The sequence below is a fragment of the Ranitomeya imitator genome, chromosome 10, assembly GCF_032444005.1.
Source record: "Ranitomeya imitator isolate aRanImi1 chromosome 10, aRanImi1.pri, whole genome shotgun sequence".
Taxonomy (NCBI): Eukaryota; Metazoa; Chordata; class Amphibia; order Anura; family Dendrobatidae; genus Ranitomeya; species Ranitomeya imitator.
Window position 1 is genome coordinate 70190309 of NC_091291.1, and position 26372 is coordinate 70216680.

Sequence of the window (26372 nt, forward strand, 5' to 3'; positions counted from 1 at the left end):
TGCAGGTGTAATACATTGCAATGCACTAGCATTGCACTGCATTATACCTATACTGAAAGCTTCTGACACCATACTATCAGGGAAAACTATCAGGAGAAACCGCCAGGTGGCACTCCCCAGCGGTTTATGCTGCCCTGACAGTGAGAACCCAGAGTCTCAGACAGCCTGTGACAGCTGTACTCACAGCGCCCGAGAGCTGGGCAAGAAAACACCATAACAGCTGAGCTGGAGTGAGCAGAACGCCAGGTAGTGAGTGTATTGAAAGGACCTGTGATCACGTGACAACAGGGGGCGGGGTTTAGTGTCCTGTAGCAGGAGTATGCAGGATACTACAGGAACAAAGGGTACAGAAGAAGGGAAAGGGAGTCACCGGACACCAGGGAAAGGATGAGGCAAAGGGAGGTGCAATCCAAGACAAGCCGAGGTCGATAAACGGGAGCGGTAACGCAGTACACAAGGAGCAAGGAAATAAAGACTAGTCAGAGACGTGGCAGGAGTCAGAAAACCAGAGAAGCAGATAGACAGTACAGAATCAAAAGGCAAAATCACACCAGGGAACAGAACCGAGTCAGAACCATACAAGCAAACTAGAATACTGGCACAAGGCACAAGCAAACAGAGGTCAACACACTCAGCCAATAGCAAAAGTATAACTGACAGAGAGTTAAGCTTCCCAGGGCTATAAGAAGCTCACCCCAAACCAAAAAGAGGCCAATAATAAGCCCCAGATGTGCAGGTCAGAGCCTGCACTGATCAACACATTAACCTCTGGCGTGCAGGTGAAACCCTGCACTGGGATCATGACACATACTGTGAGCATGGTCTCAGAAGCTTTTTGTAGCTTGATGACCTGGGAGTCATCCTGACGACTCTGGGTCACCATGGCAACAATCAGGCCCTGCAATGACGTCGTGGGGACGGTGATCTGAAGGCAGAGGGAGCTACCATCCCTCTGCCTCCCTCCTGAATGTTGCAATCGTGCTTGACCGCAGCATTTACGGGGTTAACTGCCAGAGGCGGCACTGTCACGATTACTGGCTGCTAGTGCAGATGTTCGGCCACTGGAAAAGCTCAGCTGCTCACTGATCAGGCAGGAAGTGTGGATATTTCAGCATCTCCTGCTCTGTCATGCTGTAAGCGGTCAGCAGGGCCGGACTGGCCATCGGGCAGTTCTGGCAAATGCCACAAGGGCCGGTGCCAGTAGTGGGCCGCTGCACACTATGCCATTGTCAGTGGCGCCAGTGCCAACTCGCCCCCCCGCCAGCGCCGCCGCATTCAACTATATCGGCGTCTATGATGCCGGTGCAGTTCAATGCAATGATGGAGGAGAGAGCGTCTGACGACGCTTGCTCTCCCATCATTCCCCGTTCTGCCTCTGACACTGCGGGTGCGCCATGATGTCATCTCGCAGTCACTGTGTGCCAGGCTGTGCAGCGGCAGCCGCCGAGACTGGAGCAGGGAGCAGCGCGGGCATGAGGAGAGGTGAGGAGTGTGTTTTATTTTTTTTAACTGGACTGTGGGGCCATTCTCGGGGGGGCTGTGCAGTATACTACTACGTGGACTGTGCTGTATACTACTGTGTGGGCTGTGCTGTATACTACTACATGGGCTGTGCTGTAAACTACTGTGTGGGCTGTGTGTGCTGTATACTACTGTGTGGGCTGTGCTGTATACTACTGTGTGGGCTGTGCTGTATACTACTGTGTGGGCTGTGCTGTATACTACTGTGTGAGCTGTACTGTATAGTACTGCGTGGGTTGTGCTGTATACTACTGTGTGAGCTGTGCTGAATACTACTCTGTGGGCTGTGCTGTATACCAGGGGTGTCAAACTGCATTCCTCGAGGGCCCCAAACCATGCGTGTTTTCAAGATTTCCTTAGCTTTGCACAAGGTGCTGTAATCATTATGTGTGTAGGTGATTAAATTATCACCTGTGCAGTACAAGGAAATCCTGAAAACATGACCTGTTTGCAGCCCTTGAGGAATGCAGATTGACACCCCTGCTGTATACTACTCTGTGGACTGTGCTGTATACTACTCTGGGCTGTGCTGTATACTACTCTGTGGGCTGTGCTGTATACTACTCTGTGGGCTGTGCTGTATACTACTACGTGGGCTGTGCTGTATACTACTATGTGGGCTGTGCTGTATACTACTATGTGGCCTGTGTTATATACTACGTGTACTGTGTCATATACTATGTGGGCTGTGTTATCTACTATGTGGGCTGTGCTATATTATGCAGGCTGTGCTATATACTATGCGGGTTGTGCTATATACTATGCAGGCTTTGCTATATACTATGGGGGTATATTATAGTCTATGGGGAGGCCGTGTTATATACTATGTGGCTGTGTTATATACTATTGTGGGGGTATATTATATTCTATGGGGGAGGCTGTGTTATATACTATGGGGGGTATATTATATTATATGGGGGAAGCTGTGTTATATGCTATGGGGGGCTGCATTATATTCTATGGGGGGTACATTATATATCATGGTGAGGTGGGCTGTATTATATTCTACAGGGGGCTGTATTAGATTTTATGAGGGATGATTGCATCATACTCTTATGGGGCTGCATTATATTTTATGGGTAGGTGGGCTGTATTATATTCTATTCAGGGCTACATTATATTCCATGGGGGGCTGTATTTGTATATTCTATGAGGGATGATTGCATCATACTCTATGAGGGGACTGCATTAAACTATGAGGGGGGCTGCATTATATTCTATGGGGGTTACACTATACTCTGTGGGGTGGTTGCATTATACTCTGTGGGGTGGCTGCATTATACTCTGTAGGGTGGTGGCTGCAATATACTATATGTGGGTTGCATTATACTGTATCGAGGACTATGGGGAATGCGTTATACTATATGAAGAACTATGGGGTGCATTATACTATGGGCAGTGAATTGTACTACATGGATGACTATGGCGGTGCATTATACTATATGGAGCACTATGAGGAGTGTATTATGCTATATGGAGTTTAAGCACAACCACAGATACACCAATCACTATATGCCAATAATTTATAGAATCAACATAAGAAAAGATGTGTATATTATGCCAGTGACTAGCGTTCTGTGGAGAAGAGTGTGGAAACCACTAACATACCAGGAAGGAGCAACCACAGCCAACATGGAGTTACCCAGAAAAGCTACCAGGCAGAGATAAGATACATAAATGCCTTTATTATATCCAATTGGCAAATAATAAAAATTAATAAAAAATAATAATAATGTATGCTATATGGAGGACTATGAGGAGTGTATTATACTATGTGGAGGACTGAGCAGTGTATTTTAATATATGGAGGACTATAGGGAGTGTATTATATCATATGGAGGACTGTGGTGCACATTATAATATATGGAGGACTATGGGGTGTATTTTACTAAACAAGTAAAATGCTACATATCCAGATTGTTTTTGCCGGAACAAAAATCATTGTTCTCAGCAGCACATCGCCAGCGTAAACTGTAGATGTGCTGCTGTGTAAGAAATGCAATAAGAAGCCCTGACCCACCTACATTGGCCGAAAAATGAAAACATTACTGTTGCTGGAAAATGACGACACAAGCTAAATTTTTGCTTTACGAATGTACAAAAATTTTTAACCACTTAAATAAAAAAACAACTATACTGTACATGTTTAGTCTTGCTGTAATCATTATTACCTGGGGAATTATGTTGCCAGGTCAGTTTTACCACACAATGAACGCTGTAGAAATAAAACCTCAAAAAAGTATTGCATAATTATTTTTTGCGCAATTTTACCGCTTTTCATTTTTGTCCTGTTTTCCAATACATATATGTATGGTAAAATAAATGTTGTCATTCAAAACTACAACTCACAACAAAAAATAGCTATCACGTCTATGTTAACAGAAATTGTAACCAAACTTGGCACTGAGGGGTGAAGTAGTGAAGAAATAATGTATTCATGCAATCCAAAGTTATTCAGGACAGCTAACTGATGGCAGTCACATTTTCTAGGGGGCTGCTCACTGGTCATCACTCACAATTCCCAAAGTAATCACACTATCCTGATGAAGGTCCAGATTCAGGGACAAAACGTTAATTATTTTGAAAACCTTTCGATTGCATGAATAAATTATTTCTTCACTTCACTGCATTCCCCTGAATGAGTTTTCTTGTATAATGAATGACACTAATGCATTGAAACTCTACTCGAGCACCAACAGTGAAATGGAGTGACATATAACATTACTAGAGAGACATCAAACAGTTATGGTTCTGTGAAGGAGGAGAGAAAAAAAGTGCAAAAAATGGAAAATCCCCATGGCAGGATGGAGTTAAGACACGATGTTCACATCCACCACAAGCTGTGATTAAGGGCTACAGTTGGCCTGAAATGCATCGGCATGTGGATTCTATTCATATGGGCAGTGTCGGACTGGGGTGCCAAGAGCCCACCAGTAACACTAACTTTGAGGGCCCACTTGCTTACAAATATTACACTACCCTCATTCACAAATTTACCTATAACTCTATATAATAATAAACTTGATAGTTTGATTAATGAATGATGAGATGTTGCTTTTTTTCTATACAGAATCAATTGAGTTATGCCAAGTACTGCTCATACAGTGGGGTTGGGGGCCCAGATCTGCACAGGGGCCCATCGGGGGATTTCCATGTTACCCAATTGGCCAGTCCAGGCCTTCATATGGGAATGTATCTGAAGCAATATGCATGTTTTCACTGAATATGAAGGATGCAATATTGTTTTAATGAGACTTCTGGGTGTTGAAGTATTTTCTTCTATGACGCCGAGGACTGCACAGCTAAACTGCACATATTTCAGACATGGCTTGTTCAGGTGAACCTCGTTGAAATTCATAGTGCATGGTACTACTGTACAGTGTTACTGAGCATAGGGAGAGGCTCAGGGGCCGACATATCATTGGTGCAACCTGTGCAGTCACCCAGGGCCTAGGAGGTAAGGGGGCCACTACCACCTCCAACGCAGGTGGAATCATGCCTTATGATGGGCTATGGGACTGCAAAGGGCCCATATTCTGTTGTTGCACTGGGGCCTCTTCTGTCCTATGGAGAGATTTGTCTGGAGAGTGGGGACTTGACTCTGTATATGAAGTGTGGGAACTGACAGGTTCCCTTTAAAAGCTAAAATTATATTTTATTTAATTATCTGAGAGACTTTGTACAACAAGAATGAAACCTCAGAGCAATCAGAAAGAGGGCTAATAATTATTACCATCACACAACAGGCGAGGATGAAATTCTACACATTGAACGATACTCGGGCAGAATATAAGGTGCTTGGCTTATAATGGGTGTCAGAATACTGGAGAGAGTGATGAGGAAGGGTGGAAGTAATGGGAGCCCTTTTTAATGGCATTTTACCATTGTTATTTTGCCCACATTTGATGATATTTCGCATTCTGTATATTTCAGGTGTCCTCTGGTTGTCTGTTATCTCGGAGTTTTTATATATTATATTGCTCAGTCTTGGTTTTCTGCTTATGTGCTTGGAATTGTTCACTTCCAGTAACTTTATAGATGGTTTGAAAATCAATGCCTTTGCTGCTATCATCACAGTGTTGTCAGGTAGGTGACATATTTCTTTATTTACCGCACAGACAAGAACGTAAAATAAAGTTCTAATTCTGATCATAGCAGTTTACATGCTAAAGTTACATGCTGAATGAAAAGCCACATAATACCAAAAAACTGTCACCTATAACAATTCAATTTACCTGGAGATATAGTGGTGATCTGCTGGTATAAACATTTAAAGAGGTCCTTTCACCAGGTCAAAAGTACCCAGTTGTTGCCCTTATTTTACTCCTTGCTCCCACTGTGTGTAGAATTATTAGGCAGTGAGTATTTTGACCATATCATTTTAATGCAGATTTTCCAACTCCAAGGTGTATAGATGTGAATGCTTATTGGACGAAGCACATCAGGTGATGTGTATTTGCATAATGAGGGGGGTGAGGCTTCATTGGACAGCTTGTGTTCCTCAGGCAAAATGGGCCAAAAAAAAGATTTAACTGACTCTGAAAAGTTATTGGGATCAGAGAACCATCAAAATTTCTGTTGCAAATAGTCCACAGGAACACCAAAAACATGTTGAGAATAAAACACACACATGAACTGCTAAATATTGGAGAAGAATCAAACGTGAAGCGAACAGGAAGCCATTCTCCTTCATTGCTGTCATTTCCCAACTGCAACCTCCCTGAAGATCCCAGACGTACAAGGTGCTCACGACCGAGGTAAAGAGGACTGTGCCCGACCAACACTGAGCCAGACCCAGAAAGGGAAACGTCAAGACTGGCCTAAGAAATATCTGAAGACACATTGTTCAAAGGTTTTATGGACTGATGAGATGAGAGTGACTCTTGATGGATCAGATAGAAGGTAGGGATGAGCGAGTATAATCGTGGGTATTCGGTACTCGGCGCGTAATGAAGTACTCACGGTACTCGGAAAATAGCAAGTATTTCACTACTCGCCTCGCACTATTCGTATCTCCCTCCCAGCATAGTATAGGTGTGTATATATATATATATATATATATGTCATTGACACACATATATATATATATATATATATATATATATATATATATATATCTTTATATTTCATAGAGAGTTTGGTAGCAGAATAGCCGATAATTCAATTGTCGGGTTCTGTAAAATCATTGCAGAACCCGACAGGATATGAGACATGGTTTACATACAATAAACCATTTCATATCCGTTGGATTTTTAAATGTCCCTCATTAATAATGTTAGTAGTGTGTGTGTGTAAAATTTGGGAGCTGTAGGGGTTAAATTAAAGGATTAATTTACGAAAAAAGCTGGCATGGGCTCCCGCACAATTTTCTCTGCCAGAGAGGGAAAGCCAGTGACTGAGGGCAGATATTAATAGCAAAATAAGCCAAATATAGGGTGTATCCAAATATGATACCCCTAGAGGTCCTCTGATAACAAATATACAAGCTAGCTAGGAGAACAACTCACATATATAATAATTAAACATAACCTTTAATGGACAAAGTCTAAAAGATCAAATGGATAATACAACCAACAAAGTGATAAAGTGCAAAACTAGTGCTCATGTAACCAGTGCTCCGTAAAAAAAATGGTTATATCTCACCAAATATGTATTTTCCTTCGCGGGAGCATCCATGTATGTTTTGAGGGGGAGGGGGAAACAGTCTCTATACTACCCCAGTCGTGCCCCTGTGTTGCTCCCGCCCTGAAAAGGGCAGTCCCCAAGTCAGGCTAATAAGTTGAACCCACCATGACCATGTATGTGGTAGTCTGTGCCCACAACTAGGAGGACACGGGAGTTACCTTCCGACGCAGGGACTCCCTTCTTCAAAGAAAAACATCCCACAATTCTTACATTCTTTTCCCCTGATGAATCTCCCCTATGGGAGAGGAAACGCGTAGGGAAACTACATATTTGGTGAGATAAAACCATTTTTTTACGGAGCACTGGTTACATGAGCACTAGTTTTGCACTTTATCACTTTGTTGGTTGTATTATCCATTTGATCTTTTAGACTTTGTCCATTAAAGGTTATGTTTTATTATTATTATATATGTGAGGTGTTCTCCTAGCTAGCTTGTACAGATATTAATAGCCTATAGAGGGACCATGGTTATTCCACCCCCTGGCTAAAAACATCTGCCCCCAGCCAACCCAGAAAAGGCGTATCTGTAAGATGCGCCTATTCCGGAACTTAGCCTCTTTCTTCCCATTGCCCTGTGGCATTGGCATATGAGGTAACAAGGGGTTAATGTCACCTTGCTATTGTAAGGTGACATTAAGCTTGGTTAATAATGGAGAGGTGTCAATAAGACACCTATCAATTATTAATCCAATAGTTTGAAAGGGTTAAAAATACACACACATTAAGAATAAAGTAATTTAATGAAATAAAGAAACACACAGGTTTTAACATCTTTATTGCACGCTCAATCCAAATGAAGCCCTCGTTCTCCTGTAAAAAATTCCAAAATAAAAAAGCAACAATATCCCATATTTGTCCGCCATACAGTCAAGTCCCACGCTGTAAATCCATCTCAAGGGGTTAAATAGTTTACAACTGGGAGTGCTGCTAATGCGGCCACTCCTGACTGTAAACGACTGAGGAATGAATAAAATGCAGGGAGCGGAGCCTCGATGACTAGCGGTGCCATCACTAAAGCTGCACCGCCTGGCGGCATGAACTCATATGAACTCTCAAGCGTGGGAAAATATTCAGAAACTTTCCCACGCTACAGAGTTCATATGAGTTCATGCCGCCAGGGGGCGCAGCTTCGTTGACGGCACCACTAGTCACCGAAGCTCCGTTTCCTGCATTTCATTCATTCCCCAGTCGTTTACAGCCGGGAGCGGCCGCATTAGCAGCACTCCCGGTTGTAAATGTAAATGCCCCAGATATGGATTACAGTGACTTGACTGACTGTACGGCGGACAGGTATGGGATATTGTTGCTTTTTTATTTTGTATTTTTTTACACAGAAAAAAGAGGGCTTCGCTTGGATTGAGAATGCAATAAAGATGTTAAAACCTGGGTGTTTTATTCTTTTATTAAAATACTTTATTCTTAATGTGTGTGTATTTTGTCTCACCTGTGTACATCTGTCGCGCCCTGCTAAGCTCCGACGGAGTCGGAGATTCCACTTCATACCGCACAACGGACCCTGGACCCAGGACCCAGTCCAAGACAACTGGAGCCCACCGCCACCGCGGGGAACTAGATCATTAACGCCTTCAGGATGACACCAGACTCCCCACGAGCTAACTGCATTGGCACCACCATTTGAACCAAGGACTCTACAGTCAGGAAGCTGCCGGCCCGATAAGTTAACCCTTAAAGAACTGCTGCATTATTTACTGTTGTTGTTTATCGCACCCTGCACACCATTTGTGTTTATATTACCCGCTATTCTCCTGTTTATCCCTTCCTCTCCCAGCGTGGAGCAACCCCCTGTTCAAGTAAAGTAACGTTAACCCTTGCTCTGCCTCCTGTCTGCATCCCGTAGCCTGCTCACACCCAGAACTGGACACAGTATTCCAGAACATTGCTGGAATCAGGGTATCTTTTAATACATTATTCTGCTCTCACATTAGGTAGAAAAAAGTTGGTGACAAATTCCTTTTAAAGATGAAAGAATAATTACCCCGACCCTTCTTCACTCAACCTAAACTCTACTGAGAACTTGTGGTCCCTTCTTAAATTAGAGATTTATGGTGAAGTAAACCAGTCCACCTTTCTGAGCAGTGTGATTGGTGCTGCTCAAAATGTTCATTATCAACAGCGTAAGACACTGATGGACTCCTTAGATGGAAATCTTATGGCTGTTATTGAAAAGAAGGGTTTTATTCTCAGTTTAACAGATTTAACCCCTTCCCGACCTTTGACGCCACGTAGGCGTCATGAAAGTCGGTGCCAATCCGACCCATGACGCCTATGTGGCGTCATGGAAAGATCGCGTCCCTGCAGATCGGGTGAAAGGATTAACTCCCATTTCACCCGATCTGCAGGGACAGGGGGAGTGGTAGTTTAGCCCGGGGGGGTGGCTTCACCCCCTCGTGGCTACGATCGCTCTGATTGGCTGTTGAAAGTGAAACTGCCAATTAGAGCGATTTGTAATATTTCACCTATTATAACTGGTGAAATATTACAATCCAGCCATGGCCGATGCTGCAATATCATCGGCCATGGCTGGAAACACTAATGTGCCTCCACCCCACCCCACCGATCGCCCCCCCAGCCCCCCGATCTGTCCGGTACACTGCTCCGGCTCCCCTCCGTCCTGTGCTCCGCTCCCCCCGTGCTCTTGTCCGCTCCCCCCGTGCTCCAATCACCCTCCCCGTGCTCCAATCACCCCCCCTGCACTCTGATCCACCCCCCTCCGTGCTCCGTTACACCCCTCCGTGCTCCGTTGCACCCCCCGTGCTCCGTTCCACCCCTCCCGCGCTCCGATTCACCCCCCATGCTCCGATCCCCCCCCGTGCTCCCCCCAACCCCATCATACTTACTGATCCTGCCGGGGTCCGTCCGTCTTCTCCCCGGGCGCCGCCATCTTCCAAAATGGCGGGCGCATGCGCAGTGCGCCCGCCGAATCTGCCGGCCGGCAGATTCGTTCCAAAGTGCATTTTGATCACTGAGATAGATTATATCTCAGTGATCAAAATAAAAAAAATAATAAATGACCTCCCCCCCCTTTGTCACCCCCATAGGTAGGGACAATAAAAAAATAAAGAATTTTTTTTTCCCACTAATGTTAGAATAGGGTTAGGGGTAGGGCTAGGGTTAGGGGTAGGGTTAGGGGTAGGGTTAGGGTTAGGGCTAGGGGTAGGGTTAGGGGTAGGGTTAGGGCTAGGGGTAGGGTTAGGGGTAGGGTTAGGGGTAGGGTTAGGGTTAGGGCTAGGGTTAGGGCTAGGGTTAGGGGTAGGGTTAGGGGTAGGGTTAGGGGTAGGGTTTCGGTATGTGCACACGTATTCTGGTCCTCTGCGGATTTTTCCGCTGCGGATTTGATAAATCCGCAGTGCTAAACCGCTGCGGATTTATGGCGGATTTACCGCGTTTTTTCTGCGCATTTCACTGCGGTTTTACAACTGCGATTTTCTATTTGAGCAGTTGTAAAACCGCTGCGGAACATGTGTTCAGCGATTTTTGTTTCCCATATGTTTACATTGAACTGTATACTCATGGGAAACTGCTGCGGATCCGCAGCGTTTTCCGCAGCGTGTGCACATACCTTTAGAATTAGGCTATGTGCACACGGTGCGGATTTGGCTGCGGATCCGCAGCAGTGTTCCATCAGGTTTACAGTACCATGTAAACATATGGAAACCAAATCCGCTGTGCCCATGGTGCGTAAAATACCGCGCGGAAACGCTGCGTTGTATTTTCCGCAGCATGTCAATTCTTTGTGTGGATTCCGCAGCGTTTTACACCTGTTCCTCAATAGGAATCCGCAGGTGAAATCCGCACAAAAAACACTGGAAATCCGCAGAAAATCCGCAGGTAAAACGCAGTGCCTTTTACCCGCGGATTTTTCAAAAATGATGCTGAAAAATCTCACACGAATTAGGTTAGGGTTGGAATTAGTGTTGGGATTACGGTTAGGGGTGTGTTGGGGTTAGGGTTGTGATTAGGGTTATGGCTAAAGTTGGCATTAGAGTTAGGGGTGTGTTGGGGTTAGTGTTGGAGGTAGAATTGAGGGGCTACCACTGTTTAGGCACATCAGGGGTCTCCAAACGCAACATGGCGCCACCATTGATTCCAGCCAATCTCGTATTCAAAAAGTCAAATGGTGCTCCCTCAATTCCGAGCCCTGACGTGTGCGCAAACAGTGGTTTACCCCCACATATGGGGTACCAGCATACTCAGGATAAACTGCGCAACAATTACTGGGGTCCAATTTCTCCTGTTACCCTTGTGAAAATAAAAAAATGCTTGCTAAAACATCATTTTTGAGGAAAGAAAAATGATATTTTATTTTCACGGCTCTGCGTTGTAAACGTCTGTGAAGCACTTGGGGGTTCAAAGTGCTCACCACATATCTAGATAAGTTCCTTGGGGGGTCTAGTTTCTAAAATGGGGTCACTTGTGGGGGGTTTCTACTGTTTAGGCACACCAGGGGCTCTGCAAACGCAACGTGACGCCCGCAGACCATTCCATCAAAGTCTGCATTTCAAAAGTCACTACTTCCCTTCTGAGCCCCGACGTGTTCCCAAACAGTGGTTTACCCCCACACATGGGGTATCAGCGTACTCAGGAGAAACTGAACAACAACTTTTGGGGTCCAATTTCTCCTGTAACCCTTGGGAACATAAAAAATTCTGGGCTAAATAATTATTTTTGAGGAAAGAAAACGTATTTATTATTTTCACGGCTCTGCATTATAAACTTCTATGAAGCACTTGGGGGTTCAAAGTGCTCACCACACATCTAGATAAGTTCCTTTCGGGGTCTAGTTTCCAAAATGGGGTCACTTGTGGGGGGTTTCTACTGTTTAGCCACATCAGGGGCTCTGCAAACGCAACGTGACGCCCGCAGAGCATTCCATCAAAGTCTGCATTTCAAAACGTCACTACTTCAATTCCGAACCCCGGCATGTGCCCAAACAGTAGTTTACCCCCACATATGGGGTATCACCGTACTCAGGAGAAACTGGACAACAAATATTGGGGTCAAATTTCTCCTGATACCCTTGGGAAAATAAAAAATTGCAGGCTAAAAGATCATTTTTGAGAAAATATTTTTTTTTTTTTATTTTCATGGCTCTGCGTTATAAACTTCTGTGAAGCACTTGGGGGTTCAAAGTCCTCACCACACATCTAGATTAGTTCCTTTGGTGGACTCGTTTCCAAAATGGGGTCATTTCTTAGGGATCTCCAATGTTTAGGCACACAGGGGCTCTCCAAACGTGACATGGTGTCCGCTAATGATTGGAGCTAATTTTCCATTTAAAAAGCCAAATGGCGTGCCTTCCTTTCCCGAGCCCTGCCGTGCGCCCAAACAGTGGTTTACCCCCACATATGGGGTATCAGCGTACTCAGGACAAACTGGACAACAACATTTGGGGTCCAATTTCTCCTATTACCCTTGGCAAAATAGGAAATTCCAGGCTAAAAAATCATTTTTGAGGAAAGAAAAATTATTTTTTCTTTTCATGGCTCTGCGTTATAAACTTCTGTGAAGCACCTGGGGGTTTAAAGTGCTCAATATGCATCTAGATAAGTTCCTTGGGGGGTCTAGTTTCCAAAATGGGGTCACTTGTGGGGGAGCTCCAATGTTTAGGAACACAGGGGCTCTCCAAACGCGACATGGTGTCCGCTAACAATTGGAGCTAATTTTCCATTCAAAAAGTCAAATGGCGCGCCTTCCCTTCCGAGCCCTGCCGAGTGCCCAAACAGTGGTTTACCCCCACATATGAGGTATCGGCGTACTCGGGAGAAATTGCCCAACAAATTTTATGATCCATTTTATCCTATTGCCCATGTGAAAATGAAAAAATTGAGGCGAAAAGAATTTTTTTGTGAAAAAAAAGTACTTTTTCATTTTTACGGATCAATTTGTGAAGCACCTGAGGGTTTAAAGTGCTCACTAGGCATCTAAATAAGTTCCTTGGGGGGTCTAGTTTCCAAAATGGGGTTACTTGTGGGGGAGCACCAATGTTTAGGCACACAGGAGCTTTCCAAACGCGACATGGTGTCCGCTAACGATGGAGATAATTTTTCATTCAAAAAGTCAAATGGCGCTCCTTCCCTTCCGAGCCTTACCATGTGCCCAAACAGTGGTTTACCCCCACATATGAGGTATCAGTGTACTCAGGAGAAATTGCCCAACAAATTTTAGGATCCATTTTATCCTTTTGCCCATGTGAAAATGAAAAAATTGAGGCTAAAAGAATTTTTTTGTGAAAAAAAAGTACTTTTTCATTTTTACGGATCAATTTGTGAAGCACCTGGGGGTTCAAAGTGCTCACTATGCATCTAGATAAGTTCCCTGGGGCGTCTAGTTTCCAAAATGGGGTCACTTGTGGGAGAGCTCCAATTTTTAGGCACATGGGGGCTCTCCAAACGTGACATGGTGTCCGCTAAAGAGTGGAGCCAATTTTTTATTCAAAAAGTCAAATGGCACTCCTTCCCTTCCAAGCCCTGCCGTGCGCCCAACAGTGGTTTACCCCCACATATGAGGTATCAGCGTACTCAGGACAAATTGGACAACAACTTACGTGGTTCAGTTTCTCCTTTTGCCATTGGGAAAATAAAAAAATTGTTGCTAAAAGATAATTTTTGTGACTAAAAAGTTAAATGTTCATTTTTTCCTTCCATGTTGCTTCTGCTGCTGTGAAGCACCTGAAGGGTTAATAAACTTCTTGAATGTGGTTTTGAGTACCTTGAGGGGTGCAGTTTTTAGAATGGTGTCACTTTGGGGTATTTTCAGCCATATAGACCCCTCAAACTGACTTCAAATGTGAGGTGGTCCCTAAAAAAATGGTTTTGTAAATTTCGTTGTAAAAATGAGAAATCGCTGGTCAAATTTTAACCCTTATAACTTCCTAGCAAAAAAAAATTTTGTTTCCAAAATTGTGCTGATGTAAAGTAAACATGTGGGAAATGTTATTTATTAACTATTTTGTGTCACATAACTCTCTGGTTTAACAGAATAAAAATTCAAAATGTGAAAATTGCGAAATTTTCAAAATTTTTGCCAAATTTCCGTTTTTATCACAAACGCATAATTTATTGACCTAAATTTACCACTAACATGAAGCCCAATATGTCACGAAAAAACAATCGCAGAACCGCTAGGATCCGTTGAAGCGTTCCTGAGTTATTACCTCATAAAGGGACACTGGTCAGAATTGCAAAAAACGGCAAGGTCTTTAAGGTCAAAATAGGCTGGGTCATGAAGGGGTTAAAGAAACCAAACAATTGAGATAGGAAAATTCACATTTTTTATTTAGTAGCATAATAATTCTGCATACAGAGACATTCTCATAAGACAAAAACCTCACTTTTACTTTAATATTCAGCTTTCAGATTTATTTTAACCCTTGCATTGACTGACAGCAGTGGAGATGTTCAATAATAAAATGAATCATAAAAAATACAAATTGCCTAATAATTGTGCACACAGTGTGGAAATGAGCTCTGTGCAGGAAAATAATTGCGTTAAGCAGCCTTAGGCATGAATGCTCCAGACGTATATATACTGTATATCCTTGTTGTTATTAAAACTTTATCACCAATGGAGATCTGTCACCAGATTCCATAGCAAAAACTGTGTATGCTATTAAATAGATTTCTTAGCCCTAATGAGGCTGGTGTAATTACTTTAAACAGCCATTGTAGAATGGCTGTGTATTACATAGTTACATAGTTATCAAGGTTGAAGGAAGACTATAAGTCCATCTAGTTCAACCCATAGCCTAACCTAACATGCCCTAACATGTTCATCCAGAGGAAGGCAAAAAAAACCCATGTGGTAAAGAGTAAGCTCCACATTGGGGAAAAAAATTCCTTCCCGACTCCACATACGGCAATCAGACTAGTTCCCTGGATCAACGCCCTATCAAGGAATCTAGTATATATACCCTGTAACATTATACTTTTCCAGAGAGGTATCCAGTCCCCTCTTAAATTTAAGTAATGAATCACTCATTACAACATCATACGGCAGAGAGTTCCATAGTCTCACTGCTCTTACAGTAAAGAATCCGCGTCTGTTATTATGCTTAAACCTTTTTTCCTCCAAACGCAGAGGATGCCCCCTTGTCCCGGTTTCAGGTCTATGATTAAAAAGATCATCAGAAAGGTCGTTGTACTGTCCCCTCATATTTATACATTAACATAAGATCACCCCTTAGTCTTTGTTTTTCCAAACTAAATAGCCCCAAGTGTAATAACCTATCTTGGTATTGCAGACCCCCCAGTCCTCTAATAACCTTGGTCGCTCTTCTCTGCACCCGCTCTAGTTCAGCTATGTCTTTCTTATACACCGGAGACCAGAACTGTGCACAGTATTCTAAGTGTGGTCGAACTAGTGACTTGTATAGAGGTAAAATTATATTCTCCTCATGAGCATCTATGCCTCTTTTAATGCATCCCATTATTTTATTTGCCTTTGTAGCAGCTGCCTGACACTGGCCACTGAATATGAGTTTGTCATCCACCCATACACCCAGGTCTTTTTCATTGACGGTTTTGCCCAGAGTTTTAGAATTAAGCACATCGTTATACATCTTATTCTACCCAAGTGCATGACCTTACATTTATCCCCATTAAAGCTCATTTGCCATTTATCAGCCCAAGCTTCTAGTTTACATAAATCATCCTGTAATTTAAAATTGTCCTCCTCTGTATTGATTACCCTGCAGAGTTTAGTGTCATCTGCAAATATTGAAATTCTACTCTGAATGCCCCCTACAAGGTCATTAATATGTTAAAAAGAAGAGGGCCCAATACTGACCCCTGTGGTACCCCACTGCTAACCGCTACCCAGTCCGAGTGTGTTCCATTAATAACCACCCTTTGTTTCCTATCCCTGAGCCAGCTCTCAACCCACTTGCACATATTTTCCCCTATCCCCATTATTCTCATTTTATGTATCAACCTTTTGTGTGGCACCGTATCAAAAGCTTTTGAAAAGTCCATATAAACTACGTCCACTGGGTTCCCTTGGTCCAATTCAGAACTTACCTCTTCATAGAAACTGATCAAATTAGTCTGACATGAACGGTCTCTAGTAAACCCGTGCTGATACTGGGTCATGAGGTTATTCCTCTTCAGATACTCCAGTATAGCATCCCTTAAAATGCCCTTCAGGATTTTACCCACAGTAGAGGTTAAGCTTACTGGCCTATAATTTCCGAGTTCAGTTTTTGTCCCCTTTTTGAATATTGGCACCATATTTGCTATACGCCAGTCCTGTGGTACAGACCCGGTTATTATGGAGTCTTTAAAGATTAAAAATAATGGTCTATCAATGACTGTACTTAATTCCTGCAGTACTCGAGGGTGTATCCCATCCGGGCCCGGAGATTTGTGAATTTTAGTGATTTTTAGACGCTGCCGTACTTCCTGCTGGGTTAAGCAGGTGACATTTAATTGGGAATTTTTATCACTAGTCATTTTGTCTGCCATGGGATTTTCTTGTGTAAATACTGATGAAAAAAAGTCATTTAGCATATTGGCTTTTTCCTCATCCTCATCCACCATTTCACCCAGACTATTTTTAAGGGGGCCAACACTATCATTTTTTAGTTTCTTACTATTTATGTAGTTAAAGAATATTTTAGGATTATTTTTACTCTCTCTGGCAATGAGTCTCTCCGTCTCAATCTTTGCTGCCTTGATTTGCTTTTTACAGAATTTATTTAATTTTCTGTATTCATTTAATGCCTCATCACTACCTACTTCCTTTAATTCTCTAAATGCTTTCTTTTTGTCACTTATTGCGCCCCTTACAGCTCTATTTAGCCATATTGGTTTCCTCCTATTTCTAGTATGTTTATTCCCATACGGTATATACTGTGCACAGGTCCTAGCCAGGATGCTAATAAATGTCTCCCATTTTCTTTGTGTATTTTTGTGTCTCAGGATATCGTCCCAGTTAATTGCACCAAGATCCTCTCTCATCCGTTGGAAATTTGCCCTCCTGAAGTTTAGTGTCCTTGTAACCTCTCTATTACACATCTTTTTAAAGGATACATGAAAACTTATTATTTTGTGATCGCTATTTCCCAAGTGACCCCCAACCCTTATATTTGATATGCGGTCTGGCCTGTTGGTTAATATTAGGTCTAGCAGTTCCCTCCTTCTTGTTGGGTCCTGAACCAGTTGTGAAAGGTAATTGTCTCTCATAGTTGTCAAAAACCGATTACCTTTGCTGGAACTGCAGGTTTCTGTTCCCCAATCTATTTCAGGGTAGTTGAAGTCCCCCATAATAATGACTTCTCCTTGAGTCGCAGCTTCATCTATTTGCTTTATGAGGATATTCTCCATTGCTTCCATTATTTTTAGAGATTTATAACAAAACCCTATCAGTAATTTATTATTTTCCCCCCCTCCCCTTATCTCCACCCACAGGGATTCTACATTTTCATTAAATTCACCTATATTATCACGCAGGATGGGTTTTAAGGACGATTTTACATATAGACACACCCCACCCCCTCGTTTATCTGTACGGTCATTTCTGAACAGGCTATAGCCCTGCAAGTTAACAGCCCAGTCATGGCTCTCATCCAGCCATGTCTCAGATATCCCCACCATATCATAATTATGCTCCAACATTAGTTCTAATTCGTCCATTTTGTTGGCGAGGCTTCTGGCATTAGTGTACATACATTTTATGAATCTCTCTGCACCTCTATTCTTTCTTAAATTATTAACTGTTCTAACCCCACCTCCCATGCCACCGCCACCCCCAACTTCCTTATTTGTGCCCAGGTCTCTGTCTGCACTATCTTCCCCTCCTATAAAATGAATACCCTCCCCCCCAATTCCTAGTTTAAACACTCCTCCAACCTTCTAGCCATTTTCTCCCCCAACACAGCTGCACCCTCCCCATTGAGGTGCAGCCCGTCCCTAGCGTAGAGCTTGTAGCCAACTGAGAAGTCGGCCCAGTTCTGCAGGAACCCAAACCCCTCCTTCCTACACCAATTCTTGAGCCACTTATTAACCTCCCTAATTTCCCGTTGCCTCTCTGGCGTGGCACGTGGTACAGGCAGTATATCGGAAAATACCACGTTGGAGGTCCTTGCTTTCAGCTTGCAGCCTAATTCCCTGAAATCATCTTTAAGGACCTTCCACCTGGAGCGCCCCCAGACACAGGGCCACGAGTTCTCGGTACCGGGCCTCTCTGGTTCGGTTCTGAGGCTGTCACGGTGGCTAGACCCGGTCCGCAACCCTGCTAAGGGGCGTCCAATAAAGGTGGTACAGTCTGTCAGGGATTCGTGATGCCACCTGTGGTGTTCGGTCAGGGTGACCGACGCTGCTGTGAGGTCCGCTGGGGTGATGGAATGGCAGCTAGATGGTGTACCTTCCCACAGGTGAAGTATGTCCCCAGGGCTTCCCAGTAAGGTGGATGGTGATGGCGTGAGGTGCAGTCAATTACGAGGACACAAGATTGCAGTCTCTTTACCTCTTTACTGAAGACTTCAGGATCCTCAATCCAGAACACGCTTAACAGGGCTATCTGAGACCGGCCGGTCCGATGGGCACATCCAGAGTTCCCTTTGCAGGTGGAAATCAGTGCCTACCACTAGCGCCTGTGTGTTGTATTGCTACCCTGCTGAGCATTCGGAATAGTCCTCACAACTGCTGTTCTCGTTTGTTCGTTCTTTCTAATTCTCTCTCGCTTGTTCCAGATGTTACTAGTTTCTCGTCCCCTAGGTATGTTATGGCTAGGACGCGCCCGTATGATGGGAAGGCTCGGAGCTCTTCCGGGACCCTAGAGACGCCCCTCTCCACGCGTTGCCCCCTATGTCTTCGTAGGAAATTTAAGGTAGACAGCCAACCTATAATTAACTGTCCTGCGGAGTTCGAAGTAAGGCCTAGAGTCAGTTACTCCCGCGGTGTTCCGGCCACCGACTACGCGCCTCAGTAAGATGTTGCCTCAGTCTCACGGCACGACTCCTACTGGTTCTCCTTTGTGCTTGATCTTGTTTACACTGTTTCACAATATCCTTCCCTTCGTGTCTCTCTCTTGGATACCGCCGCAGGGTGTGCAGGCGCGGTTCCGTTACGTTCTGTTCACTAGGTGCCTGCCAGGTTCCCACGCCTGACAGGGACCCCCCTTTGTCTTCTCCCTGCAACACCCCCTGCCACGGGATGTTGCCTGAATCCAACCCAGTCAGCTTCTGACTAACTTCCTATCCAACCCCTAGTTTTACCAGTGTGATGAGTGGCCCAATAAATAAAGCCTTTTTCTCCCCCTAGTGGCCGGAGTGTGAAGTGTAATGTGTGCTTGGTGATATCTGGTCAGTAGAATTCCTTCAGTGCGATCAGACGTACCATCACTCCCCTTAGTGGCAGAGTGTCATACTGCAATAACCAGATCTCTGGGGCGCTGCACACCTACCTCTAACTTTGTCATTAGTGCCAATGTGCACCATGACCGCTGGGTTCTCACCAGCCCCTCCCAGCAATCTGTCCACCCGATCAGCCATGTGTCGGACTCGAGCGCCAGGTAGGCAGCACACTGTTCAACGGTCCCTGTCTTTGTGACAGATTGCCCTATCTGTTCCCCTAATAATTGAGTGACCCACTACCAGCACCTGTCTGGCCTGCCCTGCTCTCCTATTTCCCTCCTTACTGGAGCAGTCACTCCTCCGGCTTTCAGAGGACATGCCTGGCTGCAGCAGTGCTACCCCTGTACTGGCACCCCCCTCATCTGCCAACTTAGCAAACTTATTGGGGTGTTCCAGATCAGGACTAGCCTCCCTGGCACTCTTCCCTCTACCCCGCTTCCTAACTGTCACCCAGCTTGCTACTTCATCGTCCTGCAGCTCCATCCCACCATTCCCCCCTCATCTATCCCATTGAGCGTCTGCTCCGTGAGCAGAAGACTCCTCTCCATATTGTCTATGGATCTCAGTGTTGCCAGCTGCACATTTAGATTCAGAATCTGGTTTTCCAAATGCACAACGTGCTCACATCTCGCACAGCAGTATGCACCCTCGACCGGCTGATCAAGGACTGCATACATGTGGCAAGATGTGCACTGGATGGCATTAACAAGAGTGGAGCACATTTCCTAATGGGGATTGCTCCAGACAGAAAAGTTAAATAAAAAAAAATAAAAAATAAATACAAAGTATTAATAAAATACAGACAGCAATTCAGTAATTCCTCCCTTGGAAACTCCCTGACTCCAAAGTCACTGAATCACAAGTCACACTTACCGTCGTTCACACTTACACTCAGCTCATACTCAGCTCGCTCACACTCGCTATGCTGAAGATTTATAGATTTTTTTTTCTCTAGTTCCCTTAACAGCAATCCACCATGCTGTCCAAATGCACTTCCAAAAAGTGCATGTTTTAGGCAGTCTGGCATGGCTCATAAGGTCAGGAGATCTATTGTCACGACCACTACTTCTGTGGCCGTGCCTGCTGCCGGGACCACCACCACTCCCCCCGCTCATACTTACCCGCTGCGGCGCGCTCCTCCTGCAGGTGCACATCCTCTCCTTCATTCTTCTCCGCTCCCTGGTTCTCGTCGGGTGCACGTGCGCACCGCCCACTCCACAACTTCCTCTTTCTGATTTACATGCGCTCTGTATCTCCTCTCTGTGATCCTGGAGGACCGTGACCTGGAAGTCCTTCAGCACTCCATGTATTTGAGACGATTCCTTCTTCTGCTCCTTGCCTGTCTGTCATTTGTGCTTCTGTGACTCAGGTCCACCTTTGTCTTTGCTCTGCCTGTTCTGAGTCTCCACTCTGTCCAGCCAGTTCAGCTTCTCTGCCTTTCCTTTTCTCCTCCTCCTTTCCTTGTCTTCCTTCCTTGTCTCCTCGTTCAAGTCCAGCCTTCCCAGTGTCCGCTCCGTACTCTGTTAGTCTGTCCTGTCCTGCTTCTTTGTGTCTTCCCCTTCCCAGTGCTCCTTTGGTGTCGCCTGTACTCAGCTCTTACCAAACTGTACTTCATCTTACCCCGCTCTGTCCGTCCTACGCCCAGCTTCTTTATTTTGTACCTCCTACTACCTGTCTCCGGGTTCCAGCTTCTGCGGCAATAGTCTCCCTTGGGTCTGCCCCTAACGCTCCCTGTGGTCTACCTGGTCAGCTCACCCTTGGGAGGTTCGTTGTCGTGGATCTGTGGGTCCAGTCCAGGTGCTCCAAAAGATCTCACATCTATTTAATAATGTATACAGTTTAAATTGTGAAATATGGTGAGAGACCTTCTTTAACTTGTGTGGATCAAAAAGATTTTCCTAGCTCTGCTACGGGGTCTAATCATGATGCCATGTGGCCTAACAAGCGAAAGGAGCTCTAAGGATGCCAGGCTGCGGATGTCGGGCACACAAATGAAGACAGCTCTCGTCGGCTGCCACAGAGGGCCAAACTGGACTCTGGACCAGGGCAAATAGTTTGCTCACTTCTATCTTTAACTCTTGTTGTCAGTGTCAGTGAGAACCATTACATCTCACACCTTGGTCAGCCAGCCAGTCAGTATATCCAAACTATTGTATGTCCTTGACCTTAGCTAATTAATCTTCATGGATGAATAATATAATATCATTTGATGTTTTCATTCTAAAATTCATTTTTTGATGTTGGTGATCTGAAAATATTTATAGTCCTCAATTTATTGAAACTGTTGAAAACGGAAGGCATTCATTTCCTGGCACTGGGGATAGCTGAATAGTTATCCCTAAAAGTGCTTGCTGATCGTTGGGTTCTAATCAGGGCAGCACGGTGGCGCAGTGGTTAGCACAGCAGCCTTGCCGTGCTGGAGTAGTGGGTTCAAGCCCCACCAAGGACAACATCTGCAAAGAGTTTGTATGTTCACTCCGTGTTTGCGTGGGTTTCCTCCGGGTACTCCGGTTTCCTCCCACATTCCAAAGACATACTGATAGGGAATTTAGATTGTGAGCCCCAACGGGGACAGCGATGATAATGTGTGCAACCTGTAAAGCGCTGCGGAATATGTTAGCGCTATATAAAAATAAAGATTATTATAATTAATCATGGGGCTCTGATATGCTCTGTTAGAATGGAACAGTGATCGTGCATGTTCACCGCTGATCATTGCCAACTGGTCACTTCACGACCTCAGTTCTTAAGTTGGAACAACCCCTTTAATAGCAGAACTGTGTGTCACATAAAATAGTGCAATATTTAATTGGGCAGACAAACAACTAAAATGTTATAGCTGTTAAACTCTGTAACTGGTCTTTTAGGGATACAATACTCTGAATTACGATTGCTGAAGTATTTACCAGGACTAATGCTGATTCTCTATTTACCAGGACTTCTTGGTATGGTGGCCCATATGATGTACATGACAGTTTTTCAGGTGACTGTAAACCTTGGACCAAAGGACTGGAGACCACAGACTTGGTATTATGGTTGGTCTTTTGGGTAAGTTAACAATATGGATATTAATTTATAAGATAACTGCACATTTTAACCTATTGGCAACATCCACCATGCATGTACAGTTAGGGCCAGAAATATTTGGACAGTGACACAAGTTTTGTTATTTTAGCTGTTTACAAAAACATGTTCAGAAATACAATTATATATATAATATGGGCTGAAAGTGCACACTCCCAGCTGCAATATGATAGTTTCCACATCCAAATCGGAGAAAGGGTTTAGGAATCATAGCTCTGTAATGCATAGCGTCCTCTTTTTCAAGGGACCAAAAGTAATTGGACAATGGACTCTAAGGGCTGCAATTAACTCTGAAGGCGTCTCCCTCGTTAACCTGTAATCAATGAAGTAGTTAAAAGGTCAGGGGTGGATTCCAGGTGTGTGGTTTTGCATTTGGAAGCTGTTGCTGTGAGCAGACAACATGCGTTCAAAGGTACTCTCAATTGAGGTGAAGCAGAACATCCTGAGGCTGAAAAAAAAGAAAAAATCCATCAGAGAGATAGCAGACATGCTTGGAGTAGCAAAATCAACAGTTGGGTACATTCTGAGAAAAAAGGAATTGACTGGTGAGCTTGGGAACTCAAAAAGGCCTGGGCGTCCACGGATGACAACAGTGGTGGATGATCGCCACATACTTAATTTGGTGAAGAAGAACCCGTTCACAACATCAACTGAAGTCCAGAACACTCTCAGTGAAGTAGGTGTATCTGTCTCTAAGTCAACAGTAAAGAGGGGGGGCTGGAGGAACGGAGTTAACGAAAGCCCCCCATGACTGCGTTGCCAAGGGAACGCAGGGGAGCAATTTTTAAATAATAAGGCAGGGAAAAGGGATTGGTTCAGGGGATGGGGAGGAGTAGAGGGGTGGCCTAGTGGGGGTGGGGGCGGGTCGTGGAAAGTGCGGGAAAGGGGCTATTACTGTTTGAGCATCTGACCTGAGAAGACGTGACAGCTGACCGGGTGCAAGATGGCCTCCGTAGACGCGATCATGGGACAGCTGCGGGAGATGGCGAGATCGCGGCGGGGAGGCTGGCTGGAGGACAAGCTGGCGTCGTTGCTGGGCAGCCCGGGAGCCCAGGGGACCAGATCCAGGAGGACCCGTCCCCCAGAGAGACTGTCGCCGGAGATCGGAGGGCGCGGCAACCGCCGGCCACGGAGCCCCTCCAGGGACCCTGCGGAGCGTTCAGGCCGGCGGTCACCTACCCCCTCCGGCCCGTCCTTCAGCAGGAATCCACCGGCCGGCGTTGCGGGCGCTGGATGGCGGCCGGGAGCAGCGGCGGCACAGGCCCAGGGAGGAGAGCAGGCCGCACCGGAAGTGCCCGGAGGACTTCCGGTTCGCGGCACCAATATGGCGGCGCCCAGCAGGAGCGGTACCCGGCGGGCAGCGGCGGTGTCTACGGCGCCGGCGACATCACCGGCGACGAGGAACAGGACTCAGGGAGCGGTGGGACAAGAGAGCAGCAGCGGAGTGGCGGCGGGTACCTCGGGGTTTGGATCACCCCGGGTGCCTGGCAGAGGCGGCGCGGCAAGAGGCAGAGCGACGGGCAGTCGCACCTCAACCCCGCAGCCTGGCCCAGCACGGTGTGGAAGAACGTCGGCTGCTGCCGGGGCTCGTGGGAGAGCCCGGCAAGAAGACAGGTCCGGAGTCGGGCTGGTGGCGGCCAGGTCCAGGTCACCCAGAAGGTCCAGGGAAAGTTCCAGCTCACCTGCTCCGGTTCCCCCTGGTGACGTGGAGGCCAGGGGTGCGGGCCTGGAGCAACACAGCGGCGCGGAGGATTCCGGTTCCAGGAGCGACCCGAGGGAGTTCGGTGATCGCACGGCTGGCGGGGGCACAGTACCCGCGCAGCTTGGTGAGTATGAAAATGATTCTGTTGCGGGGTGGGATAGTGGTGCTCGGGTTGGGGATAGTTGGTATGGTGGGGTCGATTTGGCGGGGATGGGTGGGCCCAGCACCGCGAGGGTCCCGGGGGTTAGAGAGCTTTTGGCGGGTATGTCTCAGATTTTGAGGAGATTGGATGGGGAGGGCCGGGGTAGTGGGCGGTCATCTCCGTTAGGGGCTTGGTTGCCGGTTTCTGGTACGGGTTCGGGAGGGGGAGTCGGATCTGATAGGGCAAGTGGGGTGGAACAGGCGTCATTGGCGGGGGTGTCGGTGTCGGTACAGACGGATAAGGAAAAAGGGGATAGAATCAAGTTGGATGATAGAGCTAAGGGGGAGGTTTACGTGTGTTTTGAGGGGCCGTTGGGGGCTCATTTAAAGAAAGAGGTTAAGGAGAAAATATGGAAGGACGAATATGTAGAGATTTTTTCCCTGTTGCCCCTGGAGAAGTTTAATTTGGATAAGGGTAAGAAAGAGGATAGCAAAAAGGAGGAGGAGGAGAAGAGGCGTTGGCGATTGATACTGCAGACGTTTGCGAATTGGCAACAGGCGTTTTTTATTTTGGCTGGAGTTATAGGCGAAAAGTTCCCGGAGAACTGTACAGGTTTGTTCTGCTATGTCGATGCGATAGGGGAAGCATACAGGGCGTATGGGGGCCAGGCGTGGTTACGCTACGACGAGCAGTTTCGGCAAAGGAAGGCGATTAGACCCGAGATAAAGTGGGAACAAAAAGATATAGGTTTGTGGTTGAAGGTAATGGCTCCGACGAGGTTTGGGCAGCCTTTTCATGGGGGTGGAGGGAGTAGCGGTCAGCAGTCGGGACAGGGAAGTGGAGGACAGGGGTCACAAGGGGTTAAGGACAAAACAGGGACTTGTTGGCAGTTCAATGACGGCCAATGCAAATATGGCAGCACATGCAAGTTCAAGCATGCCTGTTCCCACTGCGGAGGGGCCTCACATGGAGCGGCCAAGTGTTTTAAGAAAGCGAGGGGTAAACCAGGAGTGGGAGGCGGTCATGGGGGTGACACCGGTGAAGGTTCTAAGGATGGCCCCTTATCTAAGTAGGTATCCGGATAGGGAAAAGGCTAGGTTGCTGTGTGATGGGTTTTCTGAGGGGTTTAGAATTCCTCATCCGGCTCATGCTATCCCCTTTTCTAAGAAGAACCTGAGGTCGGCTAACTTGCAGCCGGATGTGGTTACGGCAAAATTGGCAAAGGAGGTTGAGTTGGGGCGTATGGCAGGGCCGTTTAGTGATTTACCTGTAGAGGGGGTGGTTGTTTCGCCGCTTGGGGTGGTCCCTAAAAAAGAGCCCAACAAGTTTCGCCTTATTCAGCATTTGTCTTATCCGAAGGGCCAGTCAGTTAATGACGGGATAGCGGATGATCTCTGCTCTGTGGTTTATACCTCTTTTGATACGGCCGTGTAATGGGTGCGTAGGTATGGCACAGGCGCGTTAATGGCTAAGACAGATGTTGAATCGGCTTTTCGTCTGCTTCCGGTTCACCCCGATAGTATCCCGCTGTTGGGATGTTTTTGGAATGGGGGGTTCTACTTGGATAGGTGTTTGCCGATGGGTTGTTCAATTTCCTGCCCGCTGTTTGAAGCCTTTAGTACTTTTCTGGAGTGGGTCGTTCGGAATGTTTCCCAGGTTCCGTCGGTTATTCATTACTTAGACGATTTTTTGTTCGTTGGCCCCCCGGATTCTTTGTTGTGTGGCAATTTGTTGGCTACGATGGAGTGGGTAGCAGGTCAGTTTTGGGTGCCCTTAGCGCGTGATAAAACGGAGGGACCTGTTACAGTGTTGAGTTTTTTAGGAATTCTCATAGATTCGGAGAAGATGGAGTGTCGCTTGCCTGAGG

General features: G+C 45.8%; 1 protein-coding gene across 4 annotated transcripts in view; it reads left to right on the plus strand.

Moving 5' to 3' along the window:
* LOC138651858 (germ cell-specific gene 1-like protein) overlaps window positions 1-26372 on the plus strand; it is a 212386-nt gene that overhangs the window by 174777 nt on the left and 11237 nt on the right. For 2 of the 4 annotated variants that reach the window (XM_069742416.1, XM_069742415.1), the window contains exons 4-5: window positions 5455-5607; window positions 22514-22625. In XM_069742416.1, the coding sequence (XP_069598517.1) occupies window positions 5455-5607; window positions 22514-22625 (265 nt within the window). The remainder of the gene's footprint in view (window positions 1-5454; window positions 5608-22513; window positions 22626-26372) is intronic. The other 2 variants (XM_069742418.1, XM_069742417.1) reach the window with 1 other exon arrangement.